General features: G+C 38.6%; 2 protein-coding genes and 1 pseudogene across 2 annotated transcripts; all 3 read left to right on the top strand.

Annotated features, from left to right (window-relative positions):
- Positions 1–2,422: 2,422 nt before the first annotated feature.
- On the top strand, positions 2,423–4,097 carry LOC113287609. Its single transcript, XM_026539791.1, has 4 exons — positions 2,423–2,437; positions 2,715–3,209; positions 3,388–3,885; positions 3,965–4,097. Exons 1-4 carry the CDS (start codon positions 2,423–2,425, stop codon positions 4,001–4,003), a joined length of 1,047 nt encoding a protein of 348 aa, XP_026395576.1. The 3' UTR covers positions 4,004–4,097.
- Positions 4,098–13,872: 9,775 nt separating this feature from the next.
- LOC113277366 lies at positions 13,873–18,304 on the top strand (annotated as a pseudogene).
- On the top strand, positions 16,336–20,401 carry LOC113277358 (LEAF RUST 10 DISEASE-RESISTANCE LOCUS RECEPTOR-LIKE PROTEIN KINASE-like 2.4). The gene is made up of 3 exons (XM_026526481.1): positions 16,336–18,628; positions 18,830–18,865; positions 19,050–20,401. The coding sequence occupies exons 1-3, from the start codon at positions 17,752–17,754 to the stop codon at positions 20,228–20,230; spliced, it is 2,094 nt and encodes a 697-aa protein (XP_026382266.1). The 5' UTR covers positions 16,336–17,751; the 3' UTR covers positions 20,231–20,401.
- The last annotated feature ends 3,719 nt before the right edge of the window (positions 20,402–24,120 follow it).

Genomic DNA, 24,120 nt, shown 5'->3' with positions numbered 1-24,120 from the left:
GTTTTTCTTACGGAAACTGATGTACTGCGAGAACACTACAAGGAAGTTGTTGGGTGTTTTTTTCTATATAGAACTCTCTTAACATTGTGTTCATCTTTTTGTTATTTTCAAAGATCAAAACTGACGCACTTGCTGTTTGTGGAAATGCCAAGCAGAAATGCGTTCACAATTTTTCACTCCATAGGTTTGTCATACAAAGTGGTAACATTGAGGCTAAAATTCAGGTAACCATTCTCCTATTTTTAAATGTACATTTTATCTCTATGACACATTAAAATTTCTCTAATCAGCTATTTCAGTATCGTTATTTGAAAGCCAGTACATGGCACAACATATATGAATATTGTTTGATACCATAAGATTTTGCAAGAACGGAATCGTGAAAAATGGTTGAGCAATCATTCGTCATTTTTACATTGATGTGGATGTGCTTCTAACAGTTGAATCTAATAATAACAGCATATCTCACTGTCCATGCATTACTATGCAGTACATAGGTGTCTTACCGTTTAAGTTAAGAATTGATATCACCACTTGGTCGCCTCCACCATCTAATTTTTTCTCTGAGACTAATATAAGTTCTTGTGTGTCTTCTTTCTTTTGGGGTGTGCCATTACTTCGCTGTCATATATCGCCTTCATGTATTCAACTTTGGAAATAGACATATATTCGAAATCGTATATTCGAAATCGCATGTTATTTATTTTTTCTGTGTACATTATTCACGAAATGTGTTTTTGATATCTGACTAGGGAGGTGGGAGGCTGCGAATAACATTATTCACATACTGTCCTCTGCTTTCCACCAAACATATAGTTCGGTTACTTCGCAACTTACACTAGGTCACTGATCACCTAGTTCGGTTACTTCATAACTTGCACACCAGATAACCGAACTTTGGTCTGGTAACATCTTGTGTATGATGTAAAACATGGAGGGGGATCGTTACAGGAAGTGAACCAAGACAATGTCCGGAATGTAATCCAAGATGTCAATCAAGAGGTGATGCACAATATAATTGATAATGTTATAGAAGATAATGATGATGATGATGAAGAGGAAGGAAATGAAGAGTTCGAAGAACAAAGACAATGAGATGAAGATGTACAGGAAGAAGAAGATGATGAAGAGGAAGAAGCAGAACAACAAGGCCAAGGCCAAGAAGGAGAACAAGATAAAGAGTCCGAAGAAGAAGAAGGCCAAGAGTCAGATGAAGAAAAGGATGAAGAGAATGAAGAGGAAGAAAAGGATGAAGAGAAGAAGAGGAAGAAGAACAAGAAGAACAAGAGCGAGAAATTGTTCATGTTAAAGAGCAAAAGAAGCCGAAGCTTCCTTGTGCTAGACATGCACACATTCCACATCATGATTTGTGTTTGCCACCAGTTAGCCCAATTTATGGTACTCCAAATGATGGAGGGGCAACATTGTTTGGCTACAAACACTCGTGGGCTGCGAAGATTTATGCGACAAAGGTATGTTCATTCTTAACTAACATTTTTTTTGGACATGTTTCGTCAAGTATTAATAGTGTGATGTTCTTTTCTTAGGATCATAATGATGCAATTAATCTTATTTGTCGTCAAAAGGCGGCCGAATGGGATCTTTACAAGGAGTGTTTGGAGTTTCAAGCGAAGGTTAAAGAATGTGTGTTATGGAGAGCTATTGCTAACGCACATGTGGAGTCTGACGTTGTTTTCGTATCCGCATTTCTCGAGAGACATTATCCCGAGACATATACAATGCATCTTCCGTTGGGCGAGATGAGAATTACTCCCGATGATTGCATGAGAATAACCGGCCTACCCGTGGAAGATAAATGTCTTCGAGATGGATACAACCCCTCAATGTGTTATGAAGCTCTTGAAGCATTGGATCTGAAATGTCTAGGATGGGATGCAACAAAAGCCCAATGTGAGTTTAGACGTTCTGTGAAGGAGCCTGAAATTGGCGATTAGTATAATCCCAAGGAAAAAAGATGGAACCCTCAAGAAGATGCTAAAGAAATTCAAGTTTGTAAGGTTGAAAGAAGCATTTGGAGGGACAGCTAAGAAGGTGAAGAATGGAAAGTTAGTGATGGACGAGGAGACGCGTAAGCACCATGTCACTGCTTATTGGTTATATCAGGCAAGATGCTTTCATCAAATTCTTTTTACGGACATATAAAAAGAACAAGTACAAGTGCCAACACTGAACGTTGTCGGACAAACATCTACGAAGTCTTCATTTACCGTTCTATTTTATTTCTTGAAAGACGGGACGAAGGAAAATTATATGTGGTCATTACAAAAGGTCAAGTTATTGTATCAAGAAGGTTATATTCCTAAAGAGTTAATTACGGATAAGTAGCAAGTATTGATGTAGGTCATGCGATGTGTTTTTCCTGACGCACATCATCATATTTGCACGTTCCATATATGGAACAATGTGTAAAGTAATTGTAAGAGGGTTATTTGGCCACCATGGAAAACCGAGACGTAGAAGATAAAAAGAAAACAACCATTGGAAAAACAACAAGCAGAGAAAGATAAGTTTGCGATCGATGAAAAAATATCCTAGGTGAAATGGGCGGATTTTCAATTGAAATAGGAAGAATTAATATGGTCGCTCAAGGAAGAAGCCGGTGCTGGTAAATCATCAGAGATAGATGATGCCACTTATTTGGAGAATCTGACGGCAAAATACCGTTTGTAGAGACTCAAGGTCTCTTTCGCCAGGTCGGAGTTCTTACTAATGAGATCGACGAGCTACCTCGTGGTCAGAACGAGATTATCGTGACTTGGGGACAGCTAGAGGCGGGGCATCGTTTGCCTTTGTATTGTCCATTGAACTATTTTGAGTACGAGGTTGTTTCTCTCCTTAATACTCAGAGAGGTGTGTTACAACCCAACGACAACTTTTGGCGTATCCTTTTAGAGTGTGCCCGTCGAAGTAAGGGCAAGGTCACAGATCATGAGAAGAACGACCTCGTTCCTGCGCAAGCCGATTTATACACTTCCGAGAACTTCCTGGAGAATTATTCGTGTCATCAACTTGGAGACAAATTTAATGATTTTTGTGTGGGCATTTCGAGATCTCGTCATTCTTTGAAGGGTCCCTTGCTCCTTCCTGATTTGGATCCTCCAAAGTTGTTTGTGGTTCCTCTTCGGATTATGGGCCCACGTATCTATGGATGGGAAGATCTCGGAGGTGTCCTTCCTCAGCTTCCCGATGTACATGGTCATCTTCCTGTCTATAGGACCTGAGAACTTAAATGGGTTGCTTCCCATGTTCTTAAGTGTCGGGTGCAGACTATTCGAACTGCTGAGGATGCTAAGGTAGAACGTATTGTCTTATTATTAAGGTATATACCTGTTTCATAGCTTGGCATCTGATGTCGCTTATTTGCAGCGTGGAAAGGCTGTGGATGGATCTGGCCCTTCAAGTGTTTCTGCTGGTGTTGTTACTCATGCTTTAGATGTTGATCTTTCTTCTTTGTTTGATGATAATATGGATGAGGTGGTTATAGTGGATTATATAGATGATCCCTTCTTTGAGGATGTGGAAATTTTTCTCCTGCACGAGTCTTTTCCCTATCGGGGTGATGGTGCTGCATCAAGGTCGGAGCTAAAGATTCCCCAGGCGAGTAATATCGCTGATAAGGGTAGTCTATCTGATGTGGGTGCTCCTGGTGGTGTTGTTACTGGTACTGGTGTTCCTAGTTCATTTGGTGGTGGTTTTCCAAGTTCTTCCGTGATTCCTTCTTCTCATTCCTTCACTATATTTGGTGGAGTTTCTAGTGCTGCTTCGATGCTATGCTCCGAAGAGGTCGTTAATCTGAATGAGGATGAGCAAGATCGAGTTTTAAGCTCTCTAGATAAGCTTACTCAGCATCGGCTCGTGACCATGGTAAGTTCTTGTAACTTTTTTATTTGTGAAATGTCTCCAACTGCCCCAGTCTTACTGATGGTGTTATCTGTTTTTTTAGAACAACAATTTGAGGAATTCCATGCTGGTCGAGTCTTGAATGGCCAGGAAGCGAGCTAGAGATGTTGAAGGCGATGTTCGTCGGATGCAGTTCGATCTGGATGCTTCCAGGCTATAAGTTGAAACATTGCGCCGCGATAAAAAAAAGTAGGGAGGTATTTTACTATCTCCTTTATTGTTTCTTTGTTAGAAGGTTAGTGTTAAGAATTGGTATAATAATTTTCCGTAGCTTTCTCATTCATCGTATTCATATTTATACAAGAATAATACTTGGAACTCAAGACATGTAAACCCATCGGGTTTCTTAAGACTGACCATATTAAGATCGACAATAAGGGTCTCAATTTAGCAACTGACCCTATGGGTCTTTATCTCTAGACTGACCCTATGGGTCTTTATCTCTAAATTGACTATATGGGTCATATGTCACATATATCTTAATACCCTCCCTCAAGACGGAGCATGCAGGTCACAAATGCCCATCTTGGATAAAAGACCATTAAACTGAGCTTTCCCTAATGATTTAGTGAAAATATCCTCCAATTGCACTATTGTTGGAGTATAAGAGGGTGATATAATCTTCCGTATGATAGCATCCCTGACCAGATGACAGTCCACTTCTATATGCTTGGTGCGTTCGTGAAAAACTGGGTTCTGAGCAATATATAACGCTGATTGACTATCACAAAGAAGTATCATTCCATGTGTATGAAATACTCCCGAATCTCCAAGTAATTGCTTTAACCATTTTAATTCACACGTAGCTGCTACCATGGAACGATACTCTGCTTCAGCTGAGCTACGAGAAACAGTATGTTGCTTCTTAGTCTTCCAAGACACCGGCGATTCTCCAAGAAGAACAAACCATTCTGTCTAAGAACGCCTAGTTAAAGGGCAACAATCCGAATCACACCAACCTTTTAAATTTAGATTACTATCAGAGCACAACAGAATTCCTTGTCCAGGATTCTTCTTCAAATACCGAACCACACGCAGTGCGGCCTCCCAATGTTCTATTCTCGGTCTTTGCATAAACTGGGACATTGTATGAACTGAATATGCTAAATCCGGTCTGGTGACTGACAAATAAATCAGTCGACCAACTAATCTCCTATACTTCTCCAAATCATTGAGCAAATCACCTTTTGCCAAAGCAAGACGATGATTCGTCTCCATTGGAAATTTTGCAGGTTTTGCACCTAATAAACCCAATATAATATCTAATGCATATTTTCTCTGACACACGTAGAAACCTTGTTTACTACGAGCCACTTCCAAACCAAGAAAGTATTTTAATCGTCCCAAATCCTTCATCTTAAAGCATTGACCCAAGTATGTCTTAAATTGTTGAAGAGCAACTAGATCATTACCGGCAATAATCAAATCATCAACATACACCAACACATTCAGTTGTATCTTACCCCTAATCATAGTAAAAAGAGAATAATCTGAGTATGATTGGCGAAAACCATAATTCTTCAATGTTGTTGACAATTTTGCGAACCAACACCGTGGAGCCTGTTTCAGACCATATAACGATTTCTTCATCCGATATACCATATTAGGATTACCCTTCGCAAAGCCCGGCGGTATCTTCATATACACTTCTTCCTCCAAATCTCCATGAAGAAAAGCATTATGTACATCCATCTGATGCACTTCCCACTTTTTAGATGCTGCAACCGCCAGAAACATACGAACAGTAGTCATCTTTGCCACTGGAGCAAACGTCTCATTGTAATCCAAACCTTCAACTTGATGATTTCCAAAGATCACCAGTCTTTCCTTTAATCTGACCAAATGTCCATTCTCATCATACTTTTCTGTGTAAATCCACTTACTTCTCAGTGCCTTCTTTCCCGGCGGTAATTCCATCAGTTCCCATGTTCTCTGTTCTTCCAGAACTCTTATTTCTGCCGCCATTGCTTTCCTCCATCCTGGATGCTTTATTGCTTCTCTGAAACTTTTAGGATCACATTTCGAAGTTATAGCCGCAAGATAATTTTTATGCATTGTAGAAAATCTATCACAACTAACATAATATGTCAAAGGATAAGGCGTACCTGAGGATGATGATTGTGTAGATTGAGCGTGGGGTGGACTATTTTCTCTTACTGTGTGCCTCACAAAACCCTTGAGCCTGCTCGAGGGAATCTTCTGACGTTTTCCTTTACCCATCTCACTTTCTGATCTATTTTCAGCCGTGACTTCATCACTAATAGCCACATGATCCGGTTGTTCTTGGGTGGCGTCAGGTAATTCTTCAACCTCACCAGCCGTATCTACCAACTCATCATTCCTTGTTACTACTTCTTCTCCTTCCCTTTCTTCATCATCACTCCAACACACATCATTACTGGGTTGAATATTACTGGGTTCTATATTACTGGGTTGAATATTACTGGGTTCTATATTACTGGGTTCTATATTACTGGGTTGAATATTACTGGGTTGATATGGAAACTGATGCTCATAAAATTCCACATCCCTAGACACCAAAAACTGTTTTGTGTCTAAATCATATACTTGCCACGCCTTCTTACCAAAAGGATAACCAAGAAATACACACCTCCAACCTCGACTTGCGAATTTATCACCTTTACTATTTTGATTATAAACATAGCATAAACATCCAAATACCTTCAACTGATTATATGGAGGAATCTTCCTAAATAAGATTTCATATGGAGTCTTGTTGTGTAGAATTGGTGTAGGTGTACGATTAATCAGGTATGCTGCAGTCAATGCACATTCTCCCCAAAACCGTATTGGCAAATTTGCTTGAAATCTCAAAGCTCTTGCCACATTCATTATATGTTGGTGTTTTCTCTCAACTCTTCCATTCTGTTGAGGTGTACCTACACACGATGTCTCAAAGACTATCCCATTAGTCTTAAAATATCCACGTAATGCATTAAATTCAATTCCATTATCACTTCTAACAATTTTGATTTTCCTGTTGAACTGGCGTTTCACTAGAGCAACAAAGTTATGAAATATCAATTCAACTTCAGTTTTGATTTGAAGTAAATAAATCCATACACCTCTTGAAAAATCATCTACTATTGTCAGAAAATATTGAGCTCCACAAGACGAAGGTATCTTATAGGGACCCCATAAATCAATATGAACTAAATCAAAAACACAACTATATTTACTCAAACTATCAGCAAAGCTACTTCTACGATGTTTTGCTCGTGGACAAATATCACACGCATCTTTATTCTTGTTTATTAAGCTACTCACGCCTTGTAGCTTTTGTAAGACTTTCTCTGAAGGATGTCCCATACGCCGATGCCATAGCTCATATGTAGTGTCACCAACCGCCATAACTTCAACATGAGGCACACCACAGAAAATATATAGTCCACCTTGTCTCTCAGCCACTCCAATCATCTTCCTCGTTAACCGGTCCTGTATAAGACATAAACTGTTAGTACATTGAATACTACATCTCATCTCATCAATAAGTTGTGTAACCGAGATTAGGTTGCAAGTTATGTGAGGTACATAAAGCACGTTATCAAGTCTCAGACCCCCATGAAGAATAATAGTCCCTGTTTTCTCAGGGTGCGCAGTTTTTTCCATCTGGTAGTCCAACCGAACATGCCCTAATATCTCTCACGTTTATCATGTTAATTATTGTACACGTGACATGATTGGTTGCACCTGTGTCTACAATCCAAGGTGTTTTATTCTTCTTACCTTGTAGATGTGAATTGGACTTTCTTGAATTCAAAAACTCAAGCACCTGCTGAACCTGTTCCGCTGTAACTCCCACCAGACCTGATCCATCCGCGGAAGTCACTCCACTTTGCTGATTTGCTGCTGACACATGCAAATTGTGTGCACGTACGCCGCCACCTTGCTGATTTCCCCTTCCTCCTCTTCCGTTTGCAAACCCAGTGCCAGTACGTCCTCTCTCAGCACCAGTACGGCCTCCTCTTCCATATCCAGTTTCGTTTGCAAACCCAGTGCCTTTTCCGTTTGTTCTATCCCCCCACTATTCAGGGTATCCAATAATTTTAAAACATCCATCCTCAGAATGTCCTTGTTTATTGCAATGTCTGCAGTATTTAGTAGGATCATAGGAACTCAAACGCTGATCATCTTGTACTTTGAACGCCATAATATTCTCTTGTACAACTGCCGAAACACCTTCATCTCCAACCTTCAAACGCTCGTTGTTGACAATTGCTTGATATGCCACATCGATTGACGGCAATGGATCCCTAGCCAGCAGTTGTTCACGCAAGGAACTATATACAGAATCCAGCCCAATCAAAAAATAGTGTAAGAAATCTTCTTCTCTTAAGACACTTACCTGAGTTGCAATATTACAAGTGCACTGCCCGCACTTGCACTTAGGTATCTTCATGTAAGTCACCAACTCATCCCATATTTTATTCAATCTTCCATAATACACAAGAACTCCTTCGGTTTTCTTTTGTTTGCAATCACTCAGTGACGTTTTTAACTGGCATATCCTTGTTCCACTCACAACACAGAACCTATTCTTCAAGTGTGTCCACAACAAGCTCGTATCATCATAATCTCCCAAGGTTGATCGAACTGACGGTTCTAATGTATTACTGATCCAGGACACCAGCATTGAGTGAACCGCAATCCACTCTTCTAACTGGTCCGATTCTACAGGTGTTTTAATGGTTCCATCAATGAATCCGACTTTCTCTTGGCTATCAACGACCTCCTCATGGCTCTAGCCCATTCATCATAATTAGTTCCTTTTAGAACAATTGGTTTTATGATGATTCCCGGTCCATCACTAGATCCCAGATGATATACTGGGTTCTTCTTCTGCGTATCATATTCCACTGTCTTTCCTTTAGATGATTCGATATCATCATCTCCCATCTTCTAGGGTTTCAAAGTTTCGATTTTATTTTATTTTTATTTTATTTTTTAGGGTTTCAACGTGCGCTGGCTCTTGATGCCATGTTAAGAATTGGTATAATAATTTTCCGTAGCTTTCTCATTCATCATATTGATATTTATACAAGAATAATACTTGGAACTCAAGACATGTAAACCTATCGGGTTTCCTAAGACTGACCATATTAAGATCGACAATAAGGGTCTCAATTTAGCAACTTATCCTATGGGTCTTTAACTCTAACTGACTATATGGGTCTTAAGCCCATATGTCACATATATCTTAATAGTTAGGCTCCTTGGGTCTGAATTATTCCTTTTATTGGTAGTCACCATTCGTCAATTGGGGGAGAGGACAGAGATTACTGCGCATAAGCATGCTACGAAGCTTCACTCCGTCAAGATTGATTTGAGCTCTCGTCAATGTAAGATTGATTCCTTAGAGGAGGACATCAAGAAAGATGTAGATGTTCTTTGTGATCGCATCGTAGAGCTTTGCACGAGGGTCGAAGAGATTAAGCAGATAGTTGTATCTCATTTCGAGGAGTCAGTTGATCCAGTCTCAGAAGAACAAGCTCATCGAATGACATTCAGATCATATACCCATGCAAGCGCATGCAGAAATCGAAAGGGGGAGCATTATCGAATCAAGAGAGAGTATGTTAAGCTTGAGAAAGCTCGTGACATGCATATGCCGTCGTGTCTTGTAGGTGATGGTGCCATTACTTCGTTTGAGGCACAAGTTACTGCTTTAGATAATCAAAGGGGCCAATTGGAGCAAACCTTAAATTTTGTCCAAGCTAACCATGAAGGGTGCTTTTTGCATATTATAATATTTGTTACATGATTTCTTAGAACGTTTTCATTTACTAACGTCCTTGTGCTATCTCGCAGAGGCTCGCAATCGTGTGCGAGAGCTGGAGAAGCAAGTGAATGAGCTGACGGGAGAAAATACTTTAGATAATTTGTTATCCGTTATTAGAAGATACTTTTCTTCACATATTGATAACGTGGTTAGCTGCCCAGTATTTGTATTTCCTTTTTGTTTATATTTCGTTTTAATTTTCATAAAATCTTTGTGATTTATTTCTGACCGACCTGCATGTCGAAGAGTACCTTTCTTTTCCTTTAAAATATTTATTTAAGATTTCTTTATCAATTTCATTAAATAAAATCCGTTCATTTTTTGGATTATGTGAATGTCATATAATTGCTTGATCTACATATGTTGGCTCGATAGCTTGACTGTGTAAAGTGGTCATAAATATACTACACTTGGATTTTTAGGGTGGCCGAACTAAAATTCGAAATGGGGCGTTACATTCGATGTCATTCTGAGCTTGGTTTTCGTGGGTTTGTGCCACGCGGATGTGGCACAGTCCATAATACTTGCCTTGATGGATCATAAGGCTCAGCTTGGGAAGCCTCTCACATGCACGGGTTCTACCACTCAAACATAGTCTTCTGTATCTTGGGAAGCCGGTAATTCAAAGTCCTAATACCCAATGAGATTTAAAATTAGTGCTCTTCTACATGAACTTCTGAATATTTTTCCTCTTAGTTGCTTTGGTGCTGCTTGGTGTCCGGGAGAAATGTCATAATGCAATCGATAAATTTATTTTTACTTAATTCGCTATGGAGAGCATTCATAGACTTGAACTTTGCATTAAGCCTTTAATTTTGAAACTCAAATATGGAGCATAGCTTTCAACACAGTTGTCTTTGTTATAGAGTTCAACGTGCAAATTACAGTGATAACACCATATTTTAGCTTATTTTTCATCATGTAAGTTTCTCTTGGATACCAATTGGAGTCTTGGATCTATTTGCATGTTGAAATTGGTAGTCACCCATGGCTCATACAACCTTTTATTTCTTTTTGCGTATATCTGTGCGCATCCCGTCAAAGCACATTTCTAATCTATTGGATGATTTTGTTTTCCTTCAGAATGCCAATTATTGGCAAATTTAGAGAGCTGGGAACTAATAGTATCAGGGAGGAAGATATATCTTGTTAATTTTGAGCAATCAGGTAAGGTGGTCATCTTTTTATATTACCTTACTCAAGTACATGAGAGCAATAATATTAACTGTACACATTTACATTATAGGCAAGCGAAAGTACTTGAGGTTTACTTGAGATTGTTTCAGGAGTTACTCAGAGATGGTTTGTTGATGAGAATGAAGAAATCTCAGAAAAAGAATGTTATTGACTTATACTACAAGTGTGTTTCTCTATATACAAGTATCTTTAAACAATGAGCTGGCTAGTTTTATGTGCAGTAGCTTGAGATATCCAATTTTTTGTTTAATTAAATGTCAATTAGTTCATCAGTTTGTTGTTTAATATTAGAACTTACTAGCCAAATATAACTTATACAAACTCTTTAAATTAATAGTTCTCGGACCAGAGAAATCTATTAATTTAGAGAGATTATTAATTTAGAGGGTTAAATTTTAGCTTGTGCAAGCCTAGTTGGGATCATCAAATGTTATTATTTTAAAGAAATAATTAATTTAACGAGTATTAATTTAAAGATTTTCTAATGTATATCGCTTAGAACTCAGGATTTCAATCTCTTTATGTGTAATTTTGAACCTAATGGATACAGTGAATGTTAAATCTTTAGTTTGAGTTTGAATATGACTTCAAGTTTTGCTTTCATTTGAATTTCAGTTTGGGCTCTATTTGAATTTTAATCTGAGTTTCATTTAACTTTAATTTGAGTTTGATTTGACTTTAATTTGAGTTTATTTGATCTTCAGTCAGATTACTTCAGATTCATGCATTTCAACAAATCTGAATCTATATTTTTTTGACATATATAATTTAAATCTACAACGATTTAATGGGTCTGTATCTCTCTATCGTTACAATCGATCGTTATTCTGAGACCCGTGGCTTCTAGTCGTACAAAAAAAAATCGCTTAATTCAACCACCCCATCAGAGACCGTTAAAACAAGTCATTTAACTCGTATATGTAATCTGAAATTGCGGTCGCGGAATTTCTATTTTACCACTAGTGGTTTTAGTTCACTTACTTTCTATTTGGGGCCATATCTTCTTCCGATTCGGCCTGATTTGCTTTGAGCTACACATAAACCTTTCCTCTTAATGTGTCGACGAGATTAGGGTTCTCAATAGAAACTATATTGCACCGTTAAGTACTACCATATTTGTGGAAGAAATTAATCATCGATTAAAATTTTCGAATCGACGATTACGACTATCAGTTGATACGAAAAAGAATTTTTCTTTTTTCTTTAGAAGTCGTTAGGTTAGAGAGAAGAGGTGGGGGCAACATGATTTGGGAACTGGAATGGAAATTAATGGGGGCTACCGGAGTAAGAGTTAATATGATTTTAGGATTTATTATTAGTGAGGGATAAAATGGTATTTTCAGCGTCATTTGAAACCTCCTTATCTATAATATTTAGAGTGGGTATAAATTGCGCGGCGTCATTAGGGGCGACCCTGAAAGAATTACGGGCGACTAATAAAATAAAATAGGGCCACCCAAACCTAAATCGAAGCCATCCCTTATCTCCGATTTTTTAAAATGGCAAATATACCCTCCACAATCGGCAGATAGAACTATAATCGATAGTTTATTTTAGTAATCGGTAGATGTTACGATAATTGGAGGGTAATGTGTACATATGTAGTTTGAAAGTTTTGTTATTTTGAAATAACCTACAATCGGATGGTAATCATTTAATGTCTCCCAGATTATGAAGTTGCCCCATAATCGGATGGTTACATTTACTTAATAAGTTAACCTAACTTCCGATTATAAAGTTTTCTCAAATTTTGTTTTTGCCGAAATATCTAATTTTTTAAATTTGGGAACTACAATAATCGGTAGGTTAATAAGTTAATCTAACTTCCGATTATAAAGTTGGCCCAAATTTTGGTTTTGCCGAAATTTCTAATTTTTCGAATTTGGGAACTACAATAATCGGTAGGTTAATAAGTAAATGTAACCTCTGATTATGAAGTTGCCCCAAATTTTGTTTTTGTCAAAATTTCCATTTTTTTCGAATCTGGGAACTACAGTAATCGGTAATATACGAACTTCATTAAACGTTCGATTAATAAGTTGACAAGAATTTCGAAATTGGGATTAGAGTAATCGGCAGTTTATGAAGTTATTTATGAACTTCACCTATCTACCAATTGCTAACGGCCACTAATTTCATTTCTAGTTTTATACTTTAACAATCGGTAGATAATACTACTATACTAACTACCGACTGTGTAAGGGTATTTAGGTAATCTATAAAACTTAAAAAATTCCATAACCGTCTATGAGTTGGGAATAAAAAAGTCGCCCCAACTCTTTCGGAGTCGCCCATAGTGACGCCGGAAAATGACTCCCATTTAGGTCCCATGGTCCCAATTAGACGAGGCTAAAATACCCCCTAATCAAGTCCCTAGTCATTCAGTATTGCTGGAGAAACCCCTGTACGTTAGGTTTCTAGACTTAAGCCCTTACTCGCTCCTTTTCGTCGCATTTCTAGTAAAACCCTTTATGCAGAGCTCCCTACGATCTTTCTCTGTTCACTCGTTCTTCAAGGTATTCTTCTTCTTCCTCAGATTTTCTCCGTTACTAATTTCTTCTCACTCATGATTCTTTTTGGGGTTCTTTGATTGATTTTAATTTTCTTTTTCTCAAACTCTGAATTTAGTTGATTTTGGGATGAAAATCACGCTTAGTTTTTTTTGATTGAATTGTAGATCAAGCCATTTATTTATCAATAGATCCATTCAATTAGTCTGTTTCTATGTTTCGCCTGTGTATGAATGCAATTTAGTGTGCTCTGTCTAAGTTAATCTTTTCGGTGTTTAAGACTAGGGTTTTGTGAAGAGATAGCAGCTATTTCATGTTTCTAGGTTATAATTAACCCATTAGATTGCTGTTATGATTGAAGAAATATATAGATTTTTGCTTATTCCTTGAATGAAATCATTGACGTTTGATTTTGTTATTTTCTTTTGATCTCTTATAGGGATAATGGATTTGTTGGAGGGAAATTTCAAACTTAACGAGATTCAGAAACTTGAAGGTCACACTAATAGGGTTTGGAATCTAGCTTAGAATCCAGCTACTGGAATCTCTGGAATTCCTCCTATGCTTGCTTCTTGCAGTGGTGATAATACTGTTCGGATATGGCAACAGAACTCATTTGGCACTTCCTGGGAATGCAAGGCGGTTTTGGATGAAACACATACACAAACAGTTAGGTCTTGTGCTTGGTCACCTTGTGGGAAATTATTAGCTACTGCCAGTTTCGATGCTACTACTTCTATTTGGGCAAATGTTGGTGGTGATTTTGAATGTGTTTCCGCTCCTGAGGGTCACGAGAATGAAGTCAAAAGTGTTTCATGGAATCCAGCAGGTAACCTGCTTGCAACGTGCAGTCGAGATAAATCTGTTTGGATTTGGGAAGTCTTACCAGGGAATGAGTGTGAGTGTCTTTCAATCTTGCAAGGACACACCCAGGATCTGAAGATGGTTCAATGACATCCGTTTCTGGACTTGTTGTTTACTTGCAGTTATGATAACACTATTAATATTTGGGCTGAAGATGGTGATAGCGATGACTGGCATTGTGTCCAAACATTAAACCAAGCTAGCAATGGGCACTCATCAACAGTTTGGGAATTATCTTTTAACTCTACAGGGGACAGAATGGTCACCTGCAGTGACGATCTTACCTTGAAAATATGGGAAAGTGACCCCAAAGCAACACCACCAGCTGGAGATGGCTTTGTTCCATGGAGACATGTTTCCACTCTCGCTGGATACCATGATCGGACAATATTCTCAGTTCATTGGTCGAGGGATGGCATAATTGCTTGTGGGGCTGCTGATAATGCTATACATCTTTTTGTTAAGAATGAAGGGGTTGATGGACCGTCCTATAAATTGCTGCTGAGGAAGGAGAAGGCTCATGAAATGGACGTAAATGCAGTACATTGGAGCTCACAGGGAACCAGGTTACTAGCTTCTGCAAGCGATGACGGGACTATAAAGATATGGGAGTTGGCATCTGTAGCCTGATATATCCTTGGAGAGAGCTGGCAAGGCCGAAGTTATCCTTGGAGAGAGCTGGCAAGGACACACGCAGGATGTGAAGATGGTTCAATGACATCCGTTTCTGGACCTGTTGTTTACTTGCAGTTATGATAATACTATTAAGATTTGGGCTGAAGATGGTGATGACGATGATTGGCATTGTGTCCAAACATTAAACCAAGGTAGCAATGGGCACTCGTCTACAGTTTGGGTGTTATCTTTTAACTCTATGGGGGACAGAATGGTCACCTGTAGTGACGATCTTACCTTGAAAATAGGGAAAGTGACCCCAAAGCAACACTACCAGCTGAAGATGGCTTTGTTCCATGGAGACATGTTTCCACTCTCGCTGGATATCATGATCGGACAATATTCTCAGTTCATTGGTTGAGGGAGGGCATAATTGCTAGTGGGGCTGCTGATAATGCTATACGTCTTTTTGTTAAGAATGAAGAGGTTGATGGACCGTCGTATAAATTGCTGCTGGGGAAGGAGAAGGCTCATGAAATGGATGTAAATGCAGTACAATGGAGCTCCCAGGAAACCAGGTTACTAGCTTCTGCAAGTGATGATGGGACTATAAAGATATGTGAGTTGGCATCTGTAGCCTTGATCCTAGTTTTTATCTTATTATACGTTTTTTTGGCAGACACCATTAGCTTATGTTACGTTTAGGCCCTCGTGGGGAAGCTCCCCTGGATGAACCTTTACGAGAATGAACTCTTCATTTTATAAAATATCTGCAACTATATATATAAAGTAATGACAGGGTTTTGAGTAATACCGCAGTGATGGAGCTTTTAATCTATTAGTGGCAGTGCTTTGTGGTCAAGTTCATGCACTTAAGTTACTTTCTTTATGTATACTGTAACGTTAGAATTTCAGACATTCAATGTCTTTGTTTCGTGTTTCTTGGTAAACTTTTAGTGGCCAATCAGCTGAAAAAACATAAGGCTGTTGAGACATTCAAAATGCTTCATTTCATGCTCTTTGAGAGGCCAATGAAGGTAATTGAGTTTATGACATAACTATTCTGGTCAGCTACTGGTATCTCAATTTCGTTTGCTATCCATATTTAGCTTTTGAGTTTTGATTAGAAACTCTGTCAAACTTCTGCGTGCATATTGCATTTGTGCTCTGATTAATGTATGACTTTCTGTATTTTAGACAGAAACAGGCAACTTTTGGAGACTGACATTGGATCATATTTTTTCAGGCATTCAAGATAACCTTTCCGAGTTCTCCAGCTTTATGCGGCATGAGAATGAGGCAAAATAAAAAGTCAGAGTAGTTTGCTGACCTTTTGAAAGGTTAGGTCTTGAATCTTTTTTCAGGTGTCTTTGTTCTTTCGTAGTTACAGTTCTGGGTGAAGTTGATTTTAACTCGGTAAGTCCAGAAACATTTTAGTTCTATGCCGTCTTATGCGTCGTATGAATTACCTTCTGAACCCTCAGAATATCCCTGTCGTAATGGATGCTAAAGTTCATCTGACTGTATTTTACCCTACTAGATCTCACCGGTGCATTCAGTTATAACTCGGTGCATGCAGTAACCTCCTCCTTGTTGATGGATTAAAACCAATTCATTCAGTTATATAACGTTGAAGCATTATGAAACTAGTCCATTTTGTTGTTTCTTTCCAGACAATATGGAGTTTTAGTGGACCCATATTTTTTGAGTGATGTCACAATTGAATATGGTTGAGATGTGGGTATGCACTAGGAATTTGGCCACCGGATAGTTAAAAGACTCGCATGAAGTAGATAAAGTTATGACACAGTTGAGTAATGCCACAGTGATAGAGCTTTTAATCTGTTAGTGGCAATGCTTTGCGGTCATGTTGATGCACTTTTGATGTCCTCGTTTCGTGTTTCTTGGTAAATTTTTCGTGGCCAACCAGCTGAAAAAACACAAGGCTGATGAGACATTCAAAATGCTTCATTTTATGCTCTTTGGTATCTCAATTTCATTTGCGATCCATATTCAGCTTTTGAGTTTTGATTAGAAACTTCTGGGTGCATATTGCATTTGTGCTCTGAAGAATGTAGTTCTTTCTGTATTTTAGACAGAAAAATGCGAACTTTTTGGGCATTCAAGATTAACCTTTCCAAATTCTCCGTGGCATGAGAGATCCTTTGAAAGGCTAGGTATTTAATCTTTGTTTAGGTGTCTGTTGTTCTTTTCTAGTTCCAATTCTGGGGGAAGTTGATTTTAACTCGGCAAGTCCAGAAACATTTTAGGTCTATGCCTGTCTTGTACGCACCATAGTTAGTATGACTTCCGTTTCGAAGTGGTGTTATTTCTGCTTGTGTAATTTGGGAAGTTTTTGTACTATGAATTACCTTCTGACCCCTCAGAATTTCCCTTTCGTATAGGACGTTAAAGTTCACCTGACAGTATATTATCCTAGTAGATCTCACTGATGCATTCAGTAACTCCTCCTTGTTGATGGCTTAAAACTATTTCATTTCGTTATGTAGTTAAAGAATTAAATGTAGATAAAGAGCCATACAGGTCGCGGGGATGACTGCAACTTGATAACCTCTCAGATATGCCAGCAGTATCATTTGTACCTTTCCATTCTTTCCTCCACAATCATCAGAGAGGTCGTTTTGAGTCAACATTGTAGTGAAGTTCCCATTTGGTGCTTGGAAGGTGGGACCAGTCCTACAGTCAATTCCCTGTTGACTAGTCTAAAACATCACATTTAGCCAAGAAGTCCTTTTCTTTGTTTGGTAGAAAATTCAACTCATGAGTAATTCATTTGACCGAAACACATGGTCTAGAATAATCTAAGTTGAGCTATGATAATTAATGAGTTATATGTTGCTGATCTTTTATCATCAATTCAAGAACTTCATAATGGCACCACCTTCTAAATTTAGCATCATCTTTTTCTTGATCTTAATGTTCCACACCTATGTTTGTATTGCACAGGAGAATAATCTGGAAAGATACGAGAAATGTCAAAGAAAGTTTGTGTGTGGAGATAGTGTAGACGTAGGCTATCCATTTTGGGGACGCCATTATAGTATCGGTGATAAGTCTCGGCCTGAATACTGCGGGCTTTTAAATTATAGGCTGGATTGTTTAGATGGGGATGTAGCACAAATAGTAATTTCAGGAGAATCATATCGTGTCTTAGAGATTAATACAGAAACCAAAGTTATGAATATTACAAATACTGCTTTTGTGGGTTATGAATCTTATGGTGCTTGCCCATTTGAATATCCGATCCCAAATTTTGATTCGGTCGATTTCAAATTGGCTCAAGATGTTGATCAGCTGACTCTTTACTCTGATTGTGTTAAAATTCCAGATCAGCTTACCTTTCGGTTCAAGTGTCTAATTTACGGTTCACCTACAAGAGATGCTTACTTTTGGTTCGACATGGCTCCTGGTGTTCCTCCAGATTTCTCATCCTGCAACAAAACTGTGAAAACTCCAGTTATGCTTACAGCTCTAAGAGATCTTACCACTAACCCGGAAATACTCCCTGCAGTTATAAAGCAGGGCTTCAACGTGACTTATTTTAATGCTGAAAGTGATATTGGCATCGGCATGTGTTTACGTTGCAGAAATTCTGGTGGAACATGCGGATCCAACACTACAGAAAAGATCCCAACCTGTTTTTGTCCAGATGGAAGCATTAGAGATGCATGTCTCAATCCACCTTCTGTAACGTCTCCTGGTATGTTCTTCTCATCATCGTATTAGTAGTACAGAATACCTGCCACTTATCCTCATATGGGTTCTTGGGTTTTTCTTCTTTTTACTAGTGACAAAAGTTTATCAGCCAAGTGAAACTGTATGCAGATAGTAGGTTATTACTTATTGTCTAGTTTTAATAGGATGTGGGACTAATCCTGTGTTTTTCGTTGTTATATTTCAGCTGCCAAGTTTAAGAAATTGAAGAAAATTTCAATAGGTAATTATTCGTATCACATTTTCTTACTAAACTAGTCATATACAGTCTTTCAGTTATAATTTCCAGAATGGTATCCGTTTTTCTAATATAACTCCATATGTATATTTGTAAAAGAAGCCACCTCGCAGATTATTGTAGCTCTGAGCAATTAACACACATCTAATCAACTTCCTTTTGCTTACAGGTGTAGTCGGTGCATTTGGTGCTCTTGGAATCATACTATCTATTCCCATAATGATATATTTCCTGAGAAAGAAGCATTCATCACGTGATGGTTTGGAGGCTTTCTTTAAAACCCATGGGTCCTTAGCTCCAAAGAGATACAGTTTCAAAGATGTCAAGAAAATGACTAATTCCTTTAAAGAGAAACTTGGCCAAGGAGGCTATGGTTCTGTCTTCAAAGGTAAGCTTCATGATGGTCGTCTGGTTGCAGTAAAGGTATTATTCAGAAATATGAAAACTAAGAACGCCGGTTTAGAATTCTTCAATGAGGTTGCAAGCATTAGTAGGACTTCCCATGTTAACATTGTTGCTCTACTTGGTTTTTGTTTTGATAAGCGAAACAAAAGAGCTCTTATCTACGAATTTATGCCTAATGGTTCTCTTGAAAAATTTATCTTTGGTGAAAAATTGGCCATATCAGAAGAAGATCTTGTCTTTGGATGGGAAACATTTTATCGAGTTGCAATTGAAATTGCTCGTGGACTTGAGTACTTACACCGTGGTTGTACAACGAGAATTGTACATTTCGACATAAAACCTCATAACATTCTCCTGGACAAGGACTTTCATGCTAAAATATCAGATTTTGGACTAGCCAAGCTTTGTTTAGAAAAAGAGAGCATCATATCTATGTCTAGAGCAAGAGGAACTGCTGGTTACATTGCTCCAGAAGTATTCAATAGGAACTTTGGGGGTATTTCTAACAAGTCAGATGTGTATAGTTATGGAATGATGATACTAGAAATGGTTGGGGGCAGAAAGAACATTGATGTGAATGTGGGAATAGACCATCTTTCCCAACTATATTTTCCACATCGTATCTATGATCGTATCAAGCTAAACCAGGATCTTGGGTTGCATGGGATTATGACCGATGAAAGAGAACAGGCTGCCAAGAAGATGATTATTGTGGGTTTATGGTGCATACAGACGAATCCATTAAGTCGGCCTTCGATGAGTAAAGTGTTGGAAATGTTGGAAGGAAGCCTGGAAACCTTGGAGATTCCACCAAAACCGTTTTTGTCGTCTCCCCCAAGATCACTCCAGCCATCAACTTCTTCTTCAACCAGCGCTTCATCTCCCCCAAGATCACTCCAGCCATCAGCTTCTTCTTCAGTCACCGCTCAGTGTCAGACATCATAACATGGAATTACGGGCATAATTCTTGTAAGCATAATAGAAATTACAGTATGTGTAAAATAAATATGCAGATGCATTTCAATGTACTTCATGGCTTCATGATCAATATATGAGCTAGGCATAATTGGGTTACATTGTCGGTTAAACTGTTTAGCTCGATTATGCTGATTCACATATTCCTGCAACATGTTGTTTTTCAAGTTGGCTTGCATTTACAATAGGTCTAATGCTATGTTCTTTCTACAGGTTTAGTTGACTGCTAAACTCTGCATAGGCTAGCCGCTGCATCCTCTATCGATCAGTCCTGATCACAGGAATTCCACTCGATATTATTTTTGTCGGTGACAGCAATCTCAAAAGCTGCCAAGTGCCTAAAATTTGTCTCGTGGTAGAATACGAGTCCCTCGAGTCCTTGACATCAAAATATGTCCCATGGTCAGGTGACCCAATAATCTCCCATTCTAATCATTGTGATCTAAATTTTCGCGGCGGTGATTAAGAATCTGCATCATAAACAACAATGTCATAATCGTGATCGTATTATTAAGATTCTAGAAATCAGGCGTTCATTTTCTTTCGCCAAGCGTTCAAACTTCAAACTCCTAAATCCATTTCTTCTCTGATATTCAATCAAATTGAAACTCAAATCAACAGGATTTTTACAGTTAAAAAAGATTATTGAACAAAACTAGCTACAAATACAGTATGGATTATGGCTATTTTCAGAATTTTGAATTTACTACAGGTAATTGTTCAGAATTTTGTTTGTACTCTATTTTTACTTCCATGAAATCCTGGTTTCGATTGTTTTTAAGATTGTGGGAATGTTATATATGCCCCTACTATCCATGGGCTTAGCACAAATACCCTTATCCATTATGTATATACCCCTCACCTTCCATAAGTAAATAAAAAAATGTTTTTATTCCAGTTTTACCCATTAAACCAGATTAAGTTTATTTTGGTTTTCATTTCAGATCTCAAAACTCCGCCTCTCTTATGTTTCAGCCACCTCTTCCCCTCCCTTCGCCGCTGCCAATATCACCACCACAAAAATCGATCGAACAAAACTCCACCACCATCATCTCCATCGCCGCCACCAGCACCAAAACCATTTCGAAGAGAACAACCAGTTCTCTTATCTTAGGAGATGCATAAATCAATATCAGTTGAAGATTTAAGAGATGAATCTGGTTTTAGATCTCAATATCTGGTAATTTTCGGTTTAGATTTGTTTTTAAGATGGGTTCCGATGATTGAGTCTCGCTGTTGATGAAGGGGATCTGAGATTGTGGCCGGGAATCGATGAAGAGAAGAAATTGCAAATCTGTAATGGAAATGGAAACCAGGGTTTGGGTTGTTGTTTGAACTCATGGAAGAGATGGCTGTGGTTGCTGTTAGAAATGGAATTCGAATTTATGAATATCTAGGGTTGGATTCTGATGCCGAGAATTGAATTGAATTGAATAGTGGAAACTGGAATTGAGGTGTTGTTTAGTGGATGTAATGGTGACTGAAGGCTCGGAGCAGATGACATTGGATTTTGACAGTCAGTGTTGGTGAAACTGGGAAGCTGCAGGTTGTTGATTAATTGAAGGGGGAATTTGTGTTTGCTGTTATAGATGGCTAGGTAAAGAATGCCACAGCGGAGGATCTGGTGGTACTAATGGAATTGAAATGTTTATGCAGTGGTTGTATGTGAGATTGCAGGTGGTTGTTGGTGGTGCCGTAATTGGAACCTGGTGGTTGTGTCACAGAGGAGAATGGGTGTTGCAGGAACAGAAGGTGGTTGTAGATTGTTGGAGCTGCAATGGGCCGTATAAAGTGCAGTGACAATGGATTAAGGATATGTTGGTGTTGCAGTTATATTGGTTGAGTGCTGAGTGGGGAGAGATAATGTTGCTGCTATTGATTGAGATACTGACATGGGTTTCATTTAACTTCCAAGGAAGAGTGTCGAATTCACCATGATGCACCGATTGACGCTAAATAAAAATGTTCAGACCTTCCATTGACAAGTAAGTTATTTCATGACCTTGTCAAGCCATCTCATAATCAATTATATCATCATGAAACTTTGTAATGTGGAAGTTTTATTTTAGGAAATGTTTAAGGATTTAAGTCCTTGTCAATGTGGTAGTTTTCTTTGTCAGTGGTAGATTCAAACATGAATAGGATTAAATTTATGTAATAGGCGCAACATCTGTTACTTCTCTTCATAAAATATCCATACACTTATTATCTTGCTTGCCTGGACATAGTTCAATTTACTTCCTTTCATTTGTTCTCACAATTTTTACCATCTAGCTTCTGCACAATATACCTACAAGGAGTTGAGAGTGCTGTGGTTACAATGATATGCAGGTAAACAAGTTGTGTCTAATGTTGCTTATAAGGAGTTTGTATTGTTGAATGAGAAGAGATGGTTGCTGCTATAACTGAGATTTCAATGAGATGCAGAAGATAAAATTTTCAGGGCTGATGTTGTTGCAGATATGGAGATTTTAGGTTTATAGTGCTAGTGGAGTGGAGGCTTAATTGTGTTACATCCAAGGATTGCGTTGCACTGTGTATGTGTTGAAGTTGTGCACTTGAAGAAAAGGTGCAGTTGGATAATAGTGGTTCAAGGAATGTATTGCTTGAACATAACTTCATGTCGTTGGACATAACTTCTGCTAGTTGGCTCCATATACCGAGACAACTTGAACTAGTTTCCTCCATATACGGAAACAACTTTGGCCAGTTACCTCCATATACCTGCATAAGGAGATAACTTGAAGCCAAGAGTGCTGGCTAGTACAGTTACAGATGAGCTGATGGAAGGAGTTGTTTGTGCTATGTTGATGTTGACTGGAATGATGATGCCATGGAGATTAGAAGGCATAATATAAGAAGACAATGAAGAAGATGGTTGTGATGATAATTCTTATGCTTTGAATCAAGAGAATAGATGAATGCTTAGGAAGTTTGAACAGGAACCGAAAATGTATCCAGTCAGTGAAGAGCAGAACAAGAATTTGTTGTTGCTTGTGTGTTGTTGATGGTGTTTGGGTAAGGGCATGGAAGTGACTGCATCTGTTTGGCTCATGTTGCAAGTATACATAGATGGTTATGGTCGTGAAGATTTTGCGGGTAGAGTTGTGGTCATGAAGTTGTTGCAGTAGTAGAGATGGAGGATGTGATACTTTCTGGTGGTGGTTCGAATTGTTGGTTGTGCACTGAAAAGAGATATGAAGTGGCAGGTGCTGGTATGTGATTTTGATATGTTACTTTGTATTGATGACTCTGTGGTGCAATGGTAGCACAACTGACTATATGTCAGAAGATGTGTGTTCGACTCACACTAGGTTCACTTTTTTGTGTACAATTTTTATTTTTTGGAGACAACTTGTGATAGTTGCCTCCATATATGAAGACAACTTATGCTAGTTGCCTCCATATTTGGGGATAATTTGGGCTAGTTGCTTTCACTTTTGAAGACAACTTTGTGCTAGTTTCCTTCACTTTTGAAGAAAACTTGAGCTAGTTCCCTCAGATTCGGAGACAACTCGAGTTAGTTGGTTCTATTTTGTTTTGTTACTTGTTTCTGTACATTATTTATTGGAGACGACTTGAGCTAGTTGCCTCCACTTTTGGAGACAACTTGAGCTAGCTGCCTCTGGTATGGACACTATTTATTGGAGACAACTTGAGCTAGTTGCCTTCGATATGGACACAACTTCAGCAAGTTGAGTCCACATGGTAGTGGTGGTCGTCGGCGGCGGTGGTTGGCTGAGGTGATGGTGGTTGACAACGGTGGTGGTTAGCAGCGGTGGCGGGTGGCGTTTATTTGCGGCGGCGGTGTGATTGGTGGTGGTGGACATTAGAGGTGTTGGTTAGCGGCGGCGGTGGTT

This window comes from Papaver somniferum, chromosome 1 (assembly GCF_003573695.1).
Source record: "Papaver somniferum cultivar HN1 chromosome 1, ASM357369v1, whole genome shotgun sequence".
Taxonomy (NCBI): domain Eukaryota; kingdom Viridiplantae; phylum Streptophyta; class Magnoliopsida; order Ranunculales; family Papaveraceae; genus Papaver; species Papaver somniferum.
This window is presented reverse-complemented; position numbering and strand designations above follow the sequence as displayed.

Coding starts and splice junctions, on each gene's coding strand:
- LOC113277358 (XM_026526481.1), top strand. CDS start 17,752: ATGAGTTATATGTTGCTGATCTTTTATCATCAATTCAAGAACTTCATA. Junction 18,629..18,829: donor ACCTTCTGTAACGTCTCCTG/GTATGTTCTTCT, acceptor GTTATATTTCAG/CTGCCAAGTTTAAGAAATTG. Junction 18,866..19,049: donor ATTGAAGAAAATTTCAATAG/GTAATTATTCGT, acceptor TTTTGCTTACAG/GTGTAGTCGGTGCATTTGGT.
- LOC113287609 (XM_026539791.1), top strand. Junction 3,210..3,387: donor TCCTTCCTCAGCTTCCCGAT/GTACATGGTCAT, acceptor GCTTATTTGCAG/CGTGGAAAGGCTGTGGATGG. Junction 3,886..3,964: donor AGCATCGGCTCGTGACCATG/GTAAGTTCTTGT, acceptor CTGTTTTTTTAG/AACAACAATTTGAGGAATTC.